Here is a 15,410-nt window from a genome sequence, read left to right on the forward strand (position 1 = left end):
GGAGAACAAAATGTCTCTGAGTCTCTTATTCAAAGTTTGAGAGAGTGAAAGAAATTTGGGTGTTATTGAGATTTGAGCATGAAATAAAATTAACGAGGGTGTGATTCTGGCAATTTAAGTAAATTTATATTTTGTAATCTGTGGGTGATGTAATTTGTTTTTTAATTTTCAGTCAAGGAATTTTAGAAATTTTCACGTTTAAGTTGTGTTGTGGTTAGTTTTATTCTTTGTTTTTAAGTTTTTCTATCCGTTACATGTTTGACATACGGCTTTGGAAGATCTTGGGTCAAAATGGAACCAAATATATCACCCTAGCAGGCCAGCTCTAGGAAGGAAAATTGAGGCTTTTAAATTATACCCTTTATAATTATAATTCAATTAAATAATTAATTAAATTTATATGAAAAAATATTTATTTTATGCTTTTCCATTATGTTATTTAAGTTGTATAATTTTATATAATATTTTCATGTATCAATTTTTTTCTTTTTTTGAAAAGATATACAGAATCAGGTTAATTTGATAGATCTACAAATGAATAATCTTTGTTTTAGTTCAAAAAACGAATATAAGAATGTAAGCAATAGGTTGAAGACTAAGGAGGTAAAGAATATAACAAATATTTATTTGATAAATTTTCATGTACTCGTGATTTTACCACATAAAAGTATTTAAGCGCTCCATATAATCAATTGAAGAAACATGTTAATTTCTTCCAATATTTCAATATTATTTGAAATTATTTATTTTCTTAAAATTTTTAAACAGTATAAAAAATTTGGAGAGGAAATACAAACTATATATCTAATAAAAATTAAACATAAGAATATTGATGTAGACTGTGAACAAAAGTACTTTCTAAGTTTTATTGATTTCTTTCGTATGTTATAAATGGTAGAAGGTTAGACTATTATATTTGTATGATAGACAAAATTAAAAAAAAAAAAAAAACTGTGACTCTTTTCCACTTATTAATAGTTAATTATTTTACTACATCATCTTCTAAGATAAATAGCTTTTATTTTTTAAAAAAATTGGAAAATAACTAATAACTAATGGTTCACTTATTTGAACTCACTAAGTTCTCTAACAATACTCATTTTTAAAAATAATAATATTATACTTAATTAATTAAGATACTTAGTTTGTATTTAAATTGATGTAGCAATTGATGTGTTTCTATTTAATTGGCTTAAGTAATAGTTAGTTATTAAATCTTATTGTTTCTCATCTAAATAGTGAAATTAGTGACACATTAGTTGAGTTATAAATTATGTATTTCAGCTAAGAAAGCATAGCATCACTCTTTAACAAATATTTTTTAATTTATTTTTTTTAATCAATTTTCATGACAAGCAATTTTTTTTCCCGTGAATACATGATTAAACAGTTGTTTCGAAAATATTATTTAACCCAAAAATATATACACAAATGTCATAAGACCTTTGCAAGATTTTTTTTTTTTATTTTGTTATTTTCTGCAAAGTATCGGCCTCCATAAAATCATAATAACAGTAAGGAATCAGTGGATTTCGTGAGGAGATAAAATAATATCATATGGCCATTTAGAACACCAAAAATCAACAGTGATACCATCCCCAATAATCCATTGAACTTTTTGTCTCTAACAGTATCTAAAACAATTTTCATGCGCAAATCAACTGGAGTGCATACCTATTGAGATCATATTCAAAATTTCGTATGCATAGCTATGGCCATCTTAAACTTTAAAGATACGCAAAGATAAATATAAGTGTAATATATATGAAGCAGAGTTTATTCATCATTATTCAATTTATTACACCAAATATAACAGCTGATTAAAGAGGATTAGTGAATTTCACTGGCGCCCATTTGCACAATTTTCAGATCCAAATCGAAGCGCAGGCACGTTCAGATCATAAATGATTAGCATATTCTGCTGCTGCCATGCTCCCAGTATACTATATTTCGGGTCGTCTTGAATTGCCACACAGAAACGACCTCGATCTGGTTCAATGAAGTACATATTTTCAGGCTGTACTATATAATCCGCTTCTTGGAGATGAAATGTCATCGATGGATAAGCCTTAAAACTCGAATCATACCTATAACAATAGTCAAATTCTTGAGATGCATTGTACGGTATTCTTTGACGGCCTAATGATCTCAAGATTTGATCATAGCGTTGCATGAGAGTCTGATAAGGACCATTTCGGATAAAAGTGACTGGTGTCCCGGTGTCTATGATAAAACCCCCGGTTCCATCTCTCATGATATCGAAAGCTCCTGGTGGGAATCTAACTATGTGACGTCCAATACTAATCTCCAGCAAGTGCAAATAAAAATGAGGTCTTATGTCCGGGAGCAAGATTGGGGTAGTTTCAAGATCTCTCCTCCGTACATCAGCATCGCGACCAAATTTTATGACACTGGTGGCCTCCATTTCGCGGACCAAACAGTAAGAGAAAAGGCCTTGAATCCTGTTTCTCAGTTGGCTGCTTAATGAAAGCGGTGAAGCATTGAATCCCAAAATTCCTGAAATCTTTCCGTCGAAAGCGAAACCGGAGTTGTCGTTTGAGCAGCCAAAGGCCAGGCGAGGGACAAAAGTGAATCCATTGCGGACAGGGAACGCGAAGGTCTCCCTGGAGGCGAGTCCTCGCGTAACGTCTCCAACATGATACCGTCTTGTGTATACGCATTTGCCGTTTTGACACTTGAATGGGCTGCGACAAAGAGGGTCATTGCAAGGAATCTCTGAATAAGTGGTTGAAGCCCTCGGATCAAATATTGGAGTCGTTTGATCGAAGCAACGGATGCAGGGTTGGCACTGCGTCCAAACAAGACTACTGGCTGTGTCGAAAAGTAAGTGTTGTGGCTTCATTGGGGTACCAATGTTTACTTCCACAGAGTAGAATAATTCTTGTTTGGCCATAGGAAGATGGATATCTTCAAGCTCTTGAAAAGCATTTGGTTTTGACATTGACGCCATATAATTAGCCCTTGCTTTTGAGATCTCGAACATTTTATGAATTCTTTCTGATTGGGAGAGATTTCCAGGATACAAAGGAGATTCGGGAGAAAAAATGGGTATGAGTTTTAGGCTGAATCCTGTTGATTCTGAAGATGTGAAATGAGTTAAAAAGAGCACTGAGAAATAAGAAAAGAAAGCAGCTAATGGAAGAGCTTGAGCATGGGCCATTTTCTTGAAGGTGTGGTAATGTTTATACATGTTGAAAAGATGTAAAGCACATGTATATATATACAACATAGGTAGAACAATAGGTTCAGATTGTGGACTTCGAAGCTCGCTCACATGGGTGAGAAAAAACTTTAGCTTCTAATGTGGTAATGACTGTAATTAGACATCATAATTCCTGCCCAATACGATCTAAGAAGTTTTCATCTCATCAGTACTCACTGTTGATCCATGTGAAAGCATCCGCACATTTCAAAAGATAGCCTAGCAAAGAAATAAAAACTGCCTAATTAATGTAGTAATTTTAGGCATTTCTAAAATTGATACATTTACAGGGCCATTCCTTGTTTTTATTAAATTGATAATAGTAAAATTGAATAATTTTGTAGTCGTAGCTGTCATCAATTTGCACTCTGCTTTGGTTAACACTTACCCTTTCTAACAAATTAATTCTCTCTTTGGTATCTATATCGTATTTGTATTTATTTCAGAATGATTTTATCTTTCTTATATCATCAAGATAGCTTCATCTTGAAGAAGTAATATGAAATGAGACAAAGAGCATTATGAAACAAGAAAACTAGACGAAGAAAGCAGAGCAATTTTCTTAAAGGTGGTAGAATTGAGTTTCTGACTCTAACCTATGAATGACTAAATAGTAATTAAGATACTAATTTGCTACATTACTAAGCTGATCATCTTAGAAACAAGATAAAATCGACTTTCAATTTAAATTGTTGTTCTAATATTACATAATAGCATGCTTATTCTACTATACAAACACACACACGCGCGCGCGAGCACACACACACACAGTTATTTTCTAGTGCAGGCACCCTCATTTTTTTCATACAGACACGCGGTTAAACCATACAATTTAATTGAATTAGTGTAGACATGCTATTAAATGGCACAATTTAATAGGGTGTCCACATTACAAAAATGAGACGTCTGCACTTGAAAATAATTGTGTGTGTACACACACACACACAAAAGAAAAACATTAATTAGCTAGTCTAGTAAACTTATGTATGGGCTACATTAATAAATAATAAGATCACTATTAGCTGCTATAATAATCAAGAATGACAAAAATTAGCAAAAAGATATGGAGCTCTTTAGTAATGTTATTCATGAAGACAATGATGACAAACCACAATAGGGTTGGGCTATTTACTGTTAGGAAATTGGTGGGTGCAGCAGGACCGCAACTAAAATAAAATTGGAAATAAAATAAAGAACAAGCACAATAGAGGACACCGAAAATTACGTGGTTCGGCTTTTAGCCTACATCCACGGGCGAAGACAGAAGGAAATATTTTACTAGTGAAATAAGGATTACAAGTATTGTAAGATTTTAGCTCACTACCCAAAACCCCAATACACCTAATCTCTCACTCACTAGACACGCAAGAGTTTATTAAACTCTTGAAAACTCTCAACACTCAAAGAAAGAAAGATTTCTCTCGATGGAATTGAATACAAAATGAAATGAGGAGCTCTGCCTTTTATAGCCAAAAAATGGCTATTAAATTATTATTTTTACCACCGTCTTCATTCTTCTATTTTCTTCTTTCTTCTTTTTTCTTCATTCCAAATTTGCTGCTGCCAAATTCTTCAACATTTTCTTTGGCCGGCTGTCAAAGCCAACTTTGCTTATTCAAGGGTTCTAGATGCAGCCAAATTTGACATTCTCCCACTTGGAGTGATGGGTGTCGAAGCCAACAAAAATAAATTCCTACTCTAAATAAATTGTGTATAGTGATTGAGCAGGGTCGTGTCCACAGAGATCGGTAATTATTTAAATCCTTTTGAAACGTAAAACGTAAAATGGGGGAATTGTTGACAATAATAAAAATCAAATTAAAATAACAAGAATGCAAATTAAAGTTGTAATTCAAATTGGAGAAAGCTCTGGTTGAAGGAATTAACTCAGCTTGATTCGACTACTGATCATTGATTCAAATATAAATTATTATTACTCATGAATAGACCGATTATAGCTATTGAGACCCTCTAATAGCCAATCTCTCCTTAACTAGTCGATAACCAAGGTACGACCGTTGGTTATTTCCCTAATCAATAGACAACCCTAGATACGATCATAGAATTTAATCAATTGACAGCCTGAAAAACCAGAGAGACCCAAATCCTAATCAACACATATGATGATTCATTTAAATTAGATTGTTTATTCTCACAACACAACTCTCTGCTATGTTATTTGTCACAAGCATTAAATTCTTCATACGATGAATCCTTTAATTGACAATAGATTAAGTTGATAATTAAATAGTGGCCAATTACCTAATTAACAAACATAATCATGAAAATAATTCAGAGAATAAATAAATACCCAAAAATTAATAAAACAATTAAAGCACAAGAAAGATCTCACAGTAGTGATGAATCAAAGCTTCATTAACCTTCAACCAGAAAAATGGGTTTAGTTCCTCATAGAGAGAAGAGAAAAATTAGATCTAGGGTTTCTTTTTCTCCAATCCAAAAATCCCCCCTTTTTCACAATTGATTCCTCCCTTAAATACTCTCTCTCTCTTCTTTTTTAGAGTTCTATTTAAAATAAAATACTAATATCTAAAATATTAAATTCGTAATTACAAAAATAGCCAAAAATATAAAACACGTTAAACTAAAAACTGCAGGTCCGCAATTGACAGCACGCGCCCACGCCTTATCAACAAAGTTCTTCTGCCGCTCATAATTTCTCCAAGGGAACAATCATCCCTAAACATAATCTTGTAGCTCAATTTTATCACCAATCAATAGAATTGCACCTACAAAAGTAAATCACAGGTAAATCACTATTATTAAATGCAAAACATCGATATTAAGGGAAGTAAACAATGCAAAACTAGTGCATAAATTGCACTCTAACAAATTCCCCCACACCAAGATGATGCTTGTCCTCAAGCATATAACTCAAGATTAATCTCAAATTTCCACTCAATTCTCATCTCAACTCATCCAAAAACAATTTTAAGCAAGCATACCTCAAGAAATTAAGTCGTTCAACGTTCGAGAGACAAGGATTTTAAAGCATAGAATTTCGTAAGATAGAATAAGAACATTCAACCACCAAGAAGATCCATTCAAAACTCAAGTGCAGCAAGATTTAATAGCCCTCTCAATAACTTCACTCCATGCACTCAAAGTGTTTAGGGTGTCATTTATCCACTCAAATCAAATCAAAGAATGCTATTACCATAAGCTTGCTCATATATCACATCTCAATCCACAAAACATGAATAAAATGCAAAAATCTAAGGGTCTTAAAAGGGTTGTAATGGGGTTAAATTGGAGAAATGAAAAAGAAAGGTTTATGAAAGAAAAAGAGATCAAAATGAGAAGAATGAACTCATTGAATGAACTTATGATATCAAAATGCTTATTTCTACTCAAGTCACCAAGAATGTAAAATTTTTTTTTTCGATTTTTCTTTTTCTTTTTCTTTCTTTTTTTTTCTTTTTTTTTTTTTGATTTTTTTTTTGAATCAAACAAAAGAAACGAACCTTGCACAATTTAATTCAAGCATAATGCTTGTTGATCTAATTGAGAAACTTTAATACAAGGTAGAAAAAGCAACAAAATATATCCACACAATGAGTCCAAAAATCTCCTTAAATTGAGGCTCAAAAAGAAGAAAAATGGTTAAGTCGACGGAGAGAATTAGATGGGTAATGGTTAAGGCTCAAACAAAGGTAGCAAATAAAGGTCTTCGGGTAGAGAAGGAAAAAAAAATGTGAGAATAGAAAAATGGAATATGGTTTGCCCTTATCATTTTAATGCATAAAATCCCGTAATGTGGCTTCAACATGCATAACAAAGCAAGTTCTAGAATAAACAAACTAGGATTGATATTCACATAACAAAAATAATTAGAGCAAAGTGGTTGCTCATAGGCTCAAATCCTCACAAAGTTGGTAAATTTGCCATCAAATCATGTACACTCTTCAAATGAATCAACCATCAATAGTGGTGTAGAATGAGAAGAAGGTATGAGTGAGATATAAAAGGAAAGGTAAAAATGATAAGAAGTGAGAAAGATGTATGTAGTAATATGAAAAGTGAAAGATAAAATGTGAGTGATGAAAGAGTATGATAGAATAAAAATAGATGTAAATAATTTGAGATAGATGGGAAAAGAGTAGTGAGAGAGAGAGGAAAAGAAAATTAATAATATATGAAGCATACTGCAAAAATCATTTAAGGATGAGTAGAGTGAAAACAATAATTCCAGACATCAATAATGCAAAAATCCCTCCCCCACACTAAGAATTGACATTGTCCCCAATGTAAGATAATCAAAGCTCACATAAAAATTAAAGCGTAAGGATAAAAGATTAAGGGCAAAAACTTCCCTGAATTGTGAGCTTTGATCCTCATAACGTCTATGGGCTTGGCGGGAATGGTGGGATAAATCCCACACTCTTGAAGTATGCGGCCAAATTCTGCTCCATCTTGTCACGGATTTCGATTCACGGGCCTGGAATGCAGGTCGTAGGCTGGTTGCGTTGCGATTGCTGCTCGGCTGGAGCTTGCTTGATGGGCGCGGGATGGCACTGATTGTGTTGCGCGCGCGCGCTGGGGCTGCTGGATCTGCGCGCTGCGTGGGCTGTGTTGTGCGCGAGAGCTGGGCTGACGCTGGTGCTGCGTTGCGTTGCGCGCGCGGGACTGATGCGCTGCGTGATGGTGATGGCTGGAGCTTGCTGCGTTGCGCGCGGCTGGTTTCGCTGGTGGGACTTCGTTGCGCGCTGCTGGGCTGCGAGACACGGGATGCTGGTGCTTGCGCTCACGGGATGGTGCGTTTTCCGGCGGGCTGGTTTGCTGCTGGTGTGCTGCAAGCGGCTGGAGAAGAAAACAAGTTCTGGAAAATTAGGGATTTTGTGAACAGTGAATAGTGAACAATGATTTTCGATTTTTGGTTTTTTTTATATATATATATATATATATAAATAAATATATAAAAGAAAGAAAGGAACGAAAATAAATAAATAAATGATGATTTTCGATATTTGGTTTTTTTTTTTTTTTTTTTTTTTTAGTGATGAATCACTTTGAAACACTAAAAATTTCAGAAGTACTTTTCTAATAAGTACGTGGGCACGCCTTATCAAAAATTTTCTTCTGACCAAAATAAGCAAACACATTAAATTTCAGAAGTACTTTTCTAATAAGTACGTGGGCACGCCTTAAAACTTTGAGACATTAAAAATTACAGAAGTACTTATTAGCTAAGACGTGGGCACGCCTTATCAAAAATTTTCTTCTGACCAAAATAAGCAAACTCATTTTCATTTTTTTTTTCATTTTTTTTTAAAGAAGATAAAACAAAAACCAAAATAAATAAATCATTTGGGTTGCCTCCCAAAAAGCGCCTTTGTTTTATGTCTTTGGCTAGACACATTTATGTATCAATCTCCATAAATAGGATTCTCGAGAGCCAATTCCTCCACAATATTCACCGAAAAACCTTCGTAAAAAGGTTTTAAACGATGACCATTAACTTTAAAGGCTTTATTAGAGATTGGACTCCGAATCTCAACTGCACCATGAGGAAAAACATTAGTAACAATAAAAGGTCCTACCCAACGAGAACGTAATTTACCAGGAAAAAGTTTAAGTTTAGAGTGAAAGAGAAGAACTTTTTGACCAATGGTGAACTCCTTTCTCAAAATCATTCTGTCATGAAATGTCTTCGTCTTTTCCTTGTAAAATCGCGAACTCTCGTAGGATTCATTTCTAATCTCCTCCAACTCTTGCAGCTGCAACTTCCTCTGCTTTCCCGCTTCATCCATCCGCATATTGCATTGCTTAACCGCCCAGTATGCTCTGTGCTCAAGTTCTACAGGTAAATGACAATGCTTACCAAATACTAAACGATAAGGAGACATACCTATGGGAGTTTTGTAAGCGGTGCGATACGCCCATAATGCATCATCTAATCTCAAACTCCAATCCTTTCGATTTGGACTAACTGTCTTTTCAAGAATAGACTTGATTTCTCTGTTTGATATCTCAGCTTGTCCACTTGTCTGTGGATGATAGGCGGTAGACACTCGGTGGGTAACATGATATCTTTTGAACAGAGCTTCCACCACTCGATTACAGAAATGAGTGCCTCTATCACTTATCATCGCTCTCGGTACACCAAACCTGGCAAAAATATTAGACTTGACAAAATCTACAACAACTTTAGCATTGTCAGTCCGGGTGGCCTTAGCCTCTACCCACTTAGAAACGTAATCCACTGCTAAAAGAATGTAAGAATTGCCAAAAGATGAAGGAAAAGGTCCCATAAAATCAATGCCCCACACATCGAATATTTCACATACAAGAATAGGGGTAAGTGGCATTTGATTTCTATGACTTAAATTACCAGTCTTTTGACAACTCTCACACGACTTACAAAACATATATGAATCACGAAATAAAGTAGGCCAAAATAAACCACATTCTAACACCTTGGATGCTGTCCTTTTGGGACCAAAATGACCACCACATGCATATGAGTGGCAAAATTGAAGAATAGAAGGAATTTCAAACTCAGATACGCACCTTCTGATGACTTGGTCAGAGCAATGTTTCCACAAGTAAGGGTCATCCCAAACATAGTATTTAGCATCGCTCTTAATTTTATCCTTTTGAGCCCTCGTCAGATCACTAGGTAGTGTTCTTGTAACTAAGTAATTGACAATGTCAGCGTACCAAGGAACCATACCTTGAGTTACAAAGAGATGCTCATCTGGAAAATCATCTTTCAAAGGTGCTGCTTCTTCACTCGTGGTCAATCTACTAAGGTGGTCTGCAACTAAGTTTTCTGTTCCTTTCTTGTCACGGATCTCCAAGTTGAATTCTTGAAGCAATAGGATCCAACGGATAAGTCTCGGTTTCGCTTCCTTCTTGGCGAGCAAATATCTGAGAGCTGCATGGTCAGAAAAAACAATCACTTTAGTACCCAATAAATATGAACGGAATTTTTCTAAAGCAAAAACAATAGCTAAAAGTTCTTTTTCCGTTGTCGAGTAATTGCACTGAGCACTATCAAGTGTTCTTGATGCGTAATATATCACATGAGCAGCTCTTCCAACCCTTTGTTCGAGAACAGCACCAACAGCATAATTACTGGCGTCGCACATTATCTCAAAAGGGAGGCTCCAGTCTGGTGGCTGTATAATTGGAGCTGAAGTCAACAACTCCTTAAGTTTATCAAATGCTACCTTGCATGCTTCATTAAAATCAAACGTCACATCTTTCTGAAGAAGCTTGCATAAAGGCTGAGCTATCTTCGAAAAATCCTTGATAAATCGTCTATAGAAACCTGCATGACCAAGGAAAGAACGAACTTCCCGCACACATGTGGGATAAGGTAAAGATTTAATAACATCTATTTTAGCTTTATCTACCTCAATTCCTCTAGCAGAGACTACATGACCCAAAATAATGCCTTGATCTACCATAAAATGACATTTTTCATAATTCAAGACAAGGTTTGTTTCAATGCATCTTTCAAGCACTTTCTTCAGATTATAGAGACAATCATCGAAAGAATCAGCATAGACTGTAAAATCGTCCATAAATACTTCTATAGTGTTTTCTACATAGTCTGAAAAAATACTGACCATGCACCTCTGAAAAGTGGCGGGAGCGTTACAAAGACCAAATGGCATACGTCGGTACGCAAAGGTTCCAAAAGGACATGTGAAGGTAGTCTTCTCCTGATCCTCAGGCGCAACTGGTATCTGATGAAAACCTGAATAGCCATCAAGACAACAAAAGTGAGATTTTCCTGCCAACCTTTTAAGCATCTGATCAATAAAAGGAATAGGAAAATGATCCTTCCTAGTGAGTGAATTAAGCTTTCTAAAATCAATACAAACCCTCCACCCATTCTGAACTCGGGTAGGAACTAACTCACCATAAGAATTCTCAACAATTGTTATACCAGTTTTCTTTGGTACCACTTGTACCGGACTTACCCATTTGCTATCCGAAATTGGATAGATTATACCTGCATCAAGAAGTTTTAGAATTTCTTTCTTCACTACTTCCATCATGAGTGGATTCAAACGGCGTTGAGCTTGAATTGAAGGTTTGGCATCTTCCTCCAGCAGTATTCTATGCATGCACGTGGACGGACTTATCCCTTTAATATCTGCAATTGTCCACCCAATAGCCTTTTTATAATCTCGTAGCACTCTAATAAGTTTCTCTTCCTCTAAAGTACTAAGCTTTGAAGAGATGATCACCGGAAGTGTCTCATCATCTCCTAAAAACATGTACTTTAGATGACTAGGCAATGGTTTAAGCTCTATTTTTGGTGCCTGCAAAATAGATGGAAGAAGTTTTGCATTAGATGAAGGTAATTCATTATTAGACATATGATGAGTTAAAGTTCTCAAAGAATTTAATTCATAAATTGTCTCTTGCAATACAGAATTTAAAACAAACTCATTTTCATCCTTTTGCAATCCTTTGAGGCCCAAACTGTTATTTAAAGCAGCTACCAATGAATCTTCAACATCCAAATAAAAAACTTCCTGCACTATAGGGTTAATAACATCCATAGAAAATACCGAATGTTCCTCACTGGGATATTTCATGGCATCATACATATTGAACTCTATAACCTCTCCATCAAACTCCATAGTAAGAGTCCCTTTATGTACATCCATTTTAGTTCTAGCAGTTTTAAGAAAAGGTCTTCCTAGCAAAATTGGGACAAAATTAGAGGAGTTATCATCTTCCATATCAAGTACATAAAAATCAGCAGGAAAATCCAACTCATTAACTTGTACTAAGACATCTTCTAATACCCCATCAGGATATGCATTAGACCTATCAGCTAGTTGAATTATCACGCCAGTTTCTTTTAATGCACCAATATTTAAAGACGAATAAATAGAACGAGGCATGACATTAATAGAAGTTCCTAGATCTAACATAGCCTTCTCAACTCTAACACTACCAATTTTGCAAGGGATAGTAAACATACCTGGATCCTTGCACTTGGGAGGTAATTTCTTTTGGAGAACTGCTGAAACATTCTCCCCCATATGAACTCTTTCATCTCCTCTTAATTTTCTCTTGGAGGTGCACAGTTCCTTAAGAAATTTAGCATATCGAGGTATTTGTTTTATAGCATCTAATAAGGGAATATTTACCTCAACCTTGCGAAATGTCTCAAGGATGTCTTTCTCTTGTTCCTCCTTCTTGGATTTTGCAAACCGGCTTGGAAAAGGAGGAGGTATCACAATAGGTAGGGGTTTCGCTCTGGTGGGTTGCGCATCCTGAGATTTAGGCATCAATTCATTCTTTTCAAGCTCATCTTCTACATGCTCTGTCACTTTCTTACTAGGCTCTTGCAACTCATTCCCACTTCTAAGGATGACGGCACTGGCGTTTTGCTTTGGATTCACCTCAGTTTGTGAAGGCAATTTCCCAGATACGTGAGACTCTAGACGGCTCATCGTAGTTGCCAATTGACTCACTTGGTTTTCCAAGTTCTGAATGCTTGCTGTAGTTGCCTGCTGAAATTGTTGAGTGTTAGTCGCAAGTGATTTAACAATTTCTTCAAGAGATATACCTGACTTGGAGTTTGACTGTGGAGGTGTTGGTTGTCTTGGTGGATACTGTTGTGGGAATCCCGACGGCCTAACTCCATAGCTGAAGTTGGGATGATCCTTCCATCCCGGATTGTATGTTTGTGCATAAGGATCATACCTCCTCTGAGGCATGCCTGGAAATCCTCCAACTGTATTGGCTTGTTCAACGGGTTCTTCTTGAAGTGTAGGACACATATCAGTTGAATGACCCATATTGTAACAAATACCACAAGTCTTCACCTGTTGCACATTACCTACAACAAACTTTTCCACAAGAGAAGTAAGTTTATCTAAACGTTGTTCAACAGAAGAAATATTTACCTCATTCACCGTTCTTGAAGTGGCATCTTGTCTGCTGCCAAATTGTTGTGCATTGGCAGCCATATTTGAGATCAACTCCCTTGCTTGAGTAGGGGTCTTGTTCACCAACACGCCTCTACTAGCAGCATCTATCATACTCCTATCCATCAATGATAATCCTTCGTAAAAATATTGAATAAGAAGTTGATCAGAAATCTGATGCTGAGGACAGCTGGCACACAATTGTTTGAATCGCTCCCAATACTCATACAAAGTCTCCCTAGGAAGTTGTCTGATCCCACAAATGTCTTTTCTGATGTTAGCAGCTCTTGAAGCAGGAAAGTACTTCTCGAGGAACTGCTTCTTCAAATCATTCCACGTTGTAATCGATCCAGGAGGCAAGTAATACAACCAATCTTTAGCTAGCCCATCTACAGAGAACGGAAAAGCACGCAGCTTAATCTGCTCTTCAGTCACGCCTTGTGGTCTCATACTTGAACACACAACATGAAACTCCTTAAGATGTTTATGAGGATCTTCACCTGCAAAACCATGAAACTTGGGTAATAAATGAATAAGACCAGACTTTAATTCAAAATTTACCTCCAAATCTACATATTGAATGCAGAGTGGTTGCTGATTCAAGTCTGGTTCAGCTAACTCTCTAAGAGTTCTTTCTACAGGTGCAGGTCTATCCATCACTTGTTCTTCAGAATCGCTAGATGATTCAACTAAATTAGGCACCGTATCTGTTTCAAAAAGCAAAGGCGACGAGGATCGTTGCTTAGCTCGCTTAGTCTGCTGTCTCAGCTGGCGAGCTGTCTTCTCAATTTCAGGATCAAACGAAAGTGTACCTGTACGAGAAGAACGAACCATACACCAAGTAAAACGTAAAAAGGATTAAATAAATGACACCAATCCCCGGCAACGGCGCCAAAATTTGATGGGTGTCGAAGCCAACAAAAATAAATTCCTACTCTAAATAAATTGTGTATAGTGATTGAGCAGGGTCGTGTCCACAGAGATCGGTAATTATTTAAATCCTTTTGAAACGTAAAACGTAAAATGGGGGAATTGTTGACAATAATAAAAATCAAATTAAAATAACAAGAATGCAAATTAAAGTTGTAATTCAAATTGGAGAAAGCTCTGGTTGAAGGAATTAACTCAGCTTGATTCGACTACTGATCATTGATTCAAATATAAATTATTATTACTCATGAATAGACCGGTTATAGCTACTGAGACCCTCTAATAGCCAATCTCTCCTTAACTAGTCGATAACCAAGGTACGACCGTTGGTTATTTCCCTAATCAATAGACAACCCTAGATACGATCATAGAATTTAATCAATTGACAGCCTGAAAAACCAGAGAGACCCAAATCCTAATCAACACATATGATGATTCATTTAAATTAGATTGTTTATTCTCACAACACAACTCTCTGCTATGTTATTTGTCACAAGCATTAAATTCTTCATACGATGAATCCTTTAATTGACAATAGATTAAGTTGATAATTAAATAGTGGCCAATTACCTAATTAACAAACATAATCATGAAAATAATTCAGAGAATAAACAAATACCCAAAAAGTAATAAAACAATTAAAGCACAAGAAAGATCTCACAGTAGTGATGAATCAAAGCTTCATTAACCTTCCACCAGAAAAATGGGTTTAGTTCCTCATAGAGAGAAGAGAAAAATTAGATCTAGGGTTTCTTTTTCTCCAATCCAAAAATCCCCCCTTTTTCACAATTGATTCCTCTCTTAAATACTATCTCTCTCTTCTCTTTTAGAGTTCTATTTAAAATAAAATACTAATATCTAAAATATTAAATTCGTAATTACAAAAATAGCCAAAAATATAAAACACGTTAAACTAAAAACTGCAGGTCCGCAATTGACAGCACGCGCCCACGCCTTATCAACAAAGTTCTTCTGCCGCTCATAATTTCTCCAAGGGAACAATCATCCCTAAACATCATCTTGTAGCTCAATTTTATCACCAATCAATAGAATTGCACCTACAAAAGTAAATCACAGGTAAATCACTATTATTAAATGCAAAACATCGATATTAAGGGAAGTAAACAATGCAAAACTAGTGCATAAATTGCACTCTAACATGGAGATTAGATTGAGAATCAATCAATCTCCACACCATCCTTTCTGTTTCGCCATAATCATGTTGCCTACGTTGCTGCTAGGCCACAAGAGGATCTACTCCAGATAAACTTGTCAGCATTTATTGGCTTGGTCAAAACATCTGCTAGGTTCTCCTTCGTATGGATTTTCTGCAAATC

General features: G+C 35.7%; 1 protein-coding gene and 1 non-coding gene across 2 annotated transcripts; one reads left to right on the forward strand and one right to left on the reverse strand.

Annotated features, from left to right (window-relative positions):
• Positions 1 to 1,840: 1,840 nt before the first annotated feature.
• Positions 1,841 to 3,181, reverse strand: LOC102612253 (aspartic proteinase nepenthesin-1-like). The gene has a single exon (XM_006493878.2). The coding sequence runs from the start codon at positions 3,179 to 3,181 to the stop codon at positions 1,841 to 1,843; it is 1,341 nt and encodes a 446-aa protein (XP_006493941.1).
• A 10,134-nt stretch (positions 3,182 to 13,315) lies between these two features.
• On the forward strand, positions 13,316 to 13,422 carry LOC127900188 (small nucleolar RNA R71). Its single transcript, XR_008052202.1, has one exon. It is a non-coding gene; the product is annotated as a small nucleolar RNA R71 (small nucleolar RNA).
• Positions 13,423 to 15,410: the final 1,988 nt, after the last annotated feature.

The sequence above is a fragment of the Citrus sinensis genome, chromosome 9 (genome assembly GCF_022201045.2).
Source record: "Citrus sinensis cultivar Valencia sweet orange chromosome 9, DVS_A1.0, whole genome shotgun sequence".
Lineage (NCBI taxonomy): Eukaryota > Viridiplantae > Streptophyta > Magnoliopsida > Sapindales > Rutaceae > Citrus > Citrus sinensis.

Coding starts and splice junctions, on each gene's coding strand:
- LOC102612253 (XM_006493878.2), bottom strand. CDS start 3,181: ATGGCCCATGCTCAAGCTCTTCCATTAGCTGCTTTCTTTTCTTATTTC.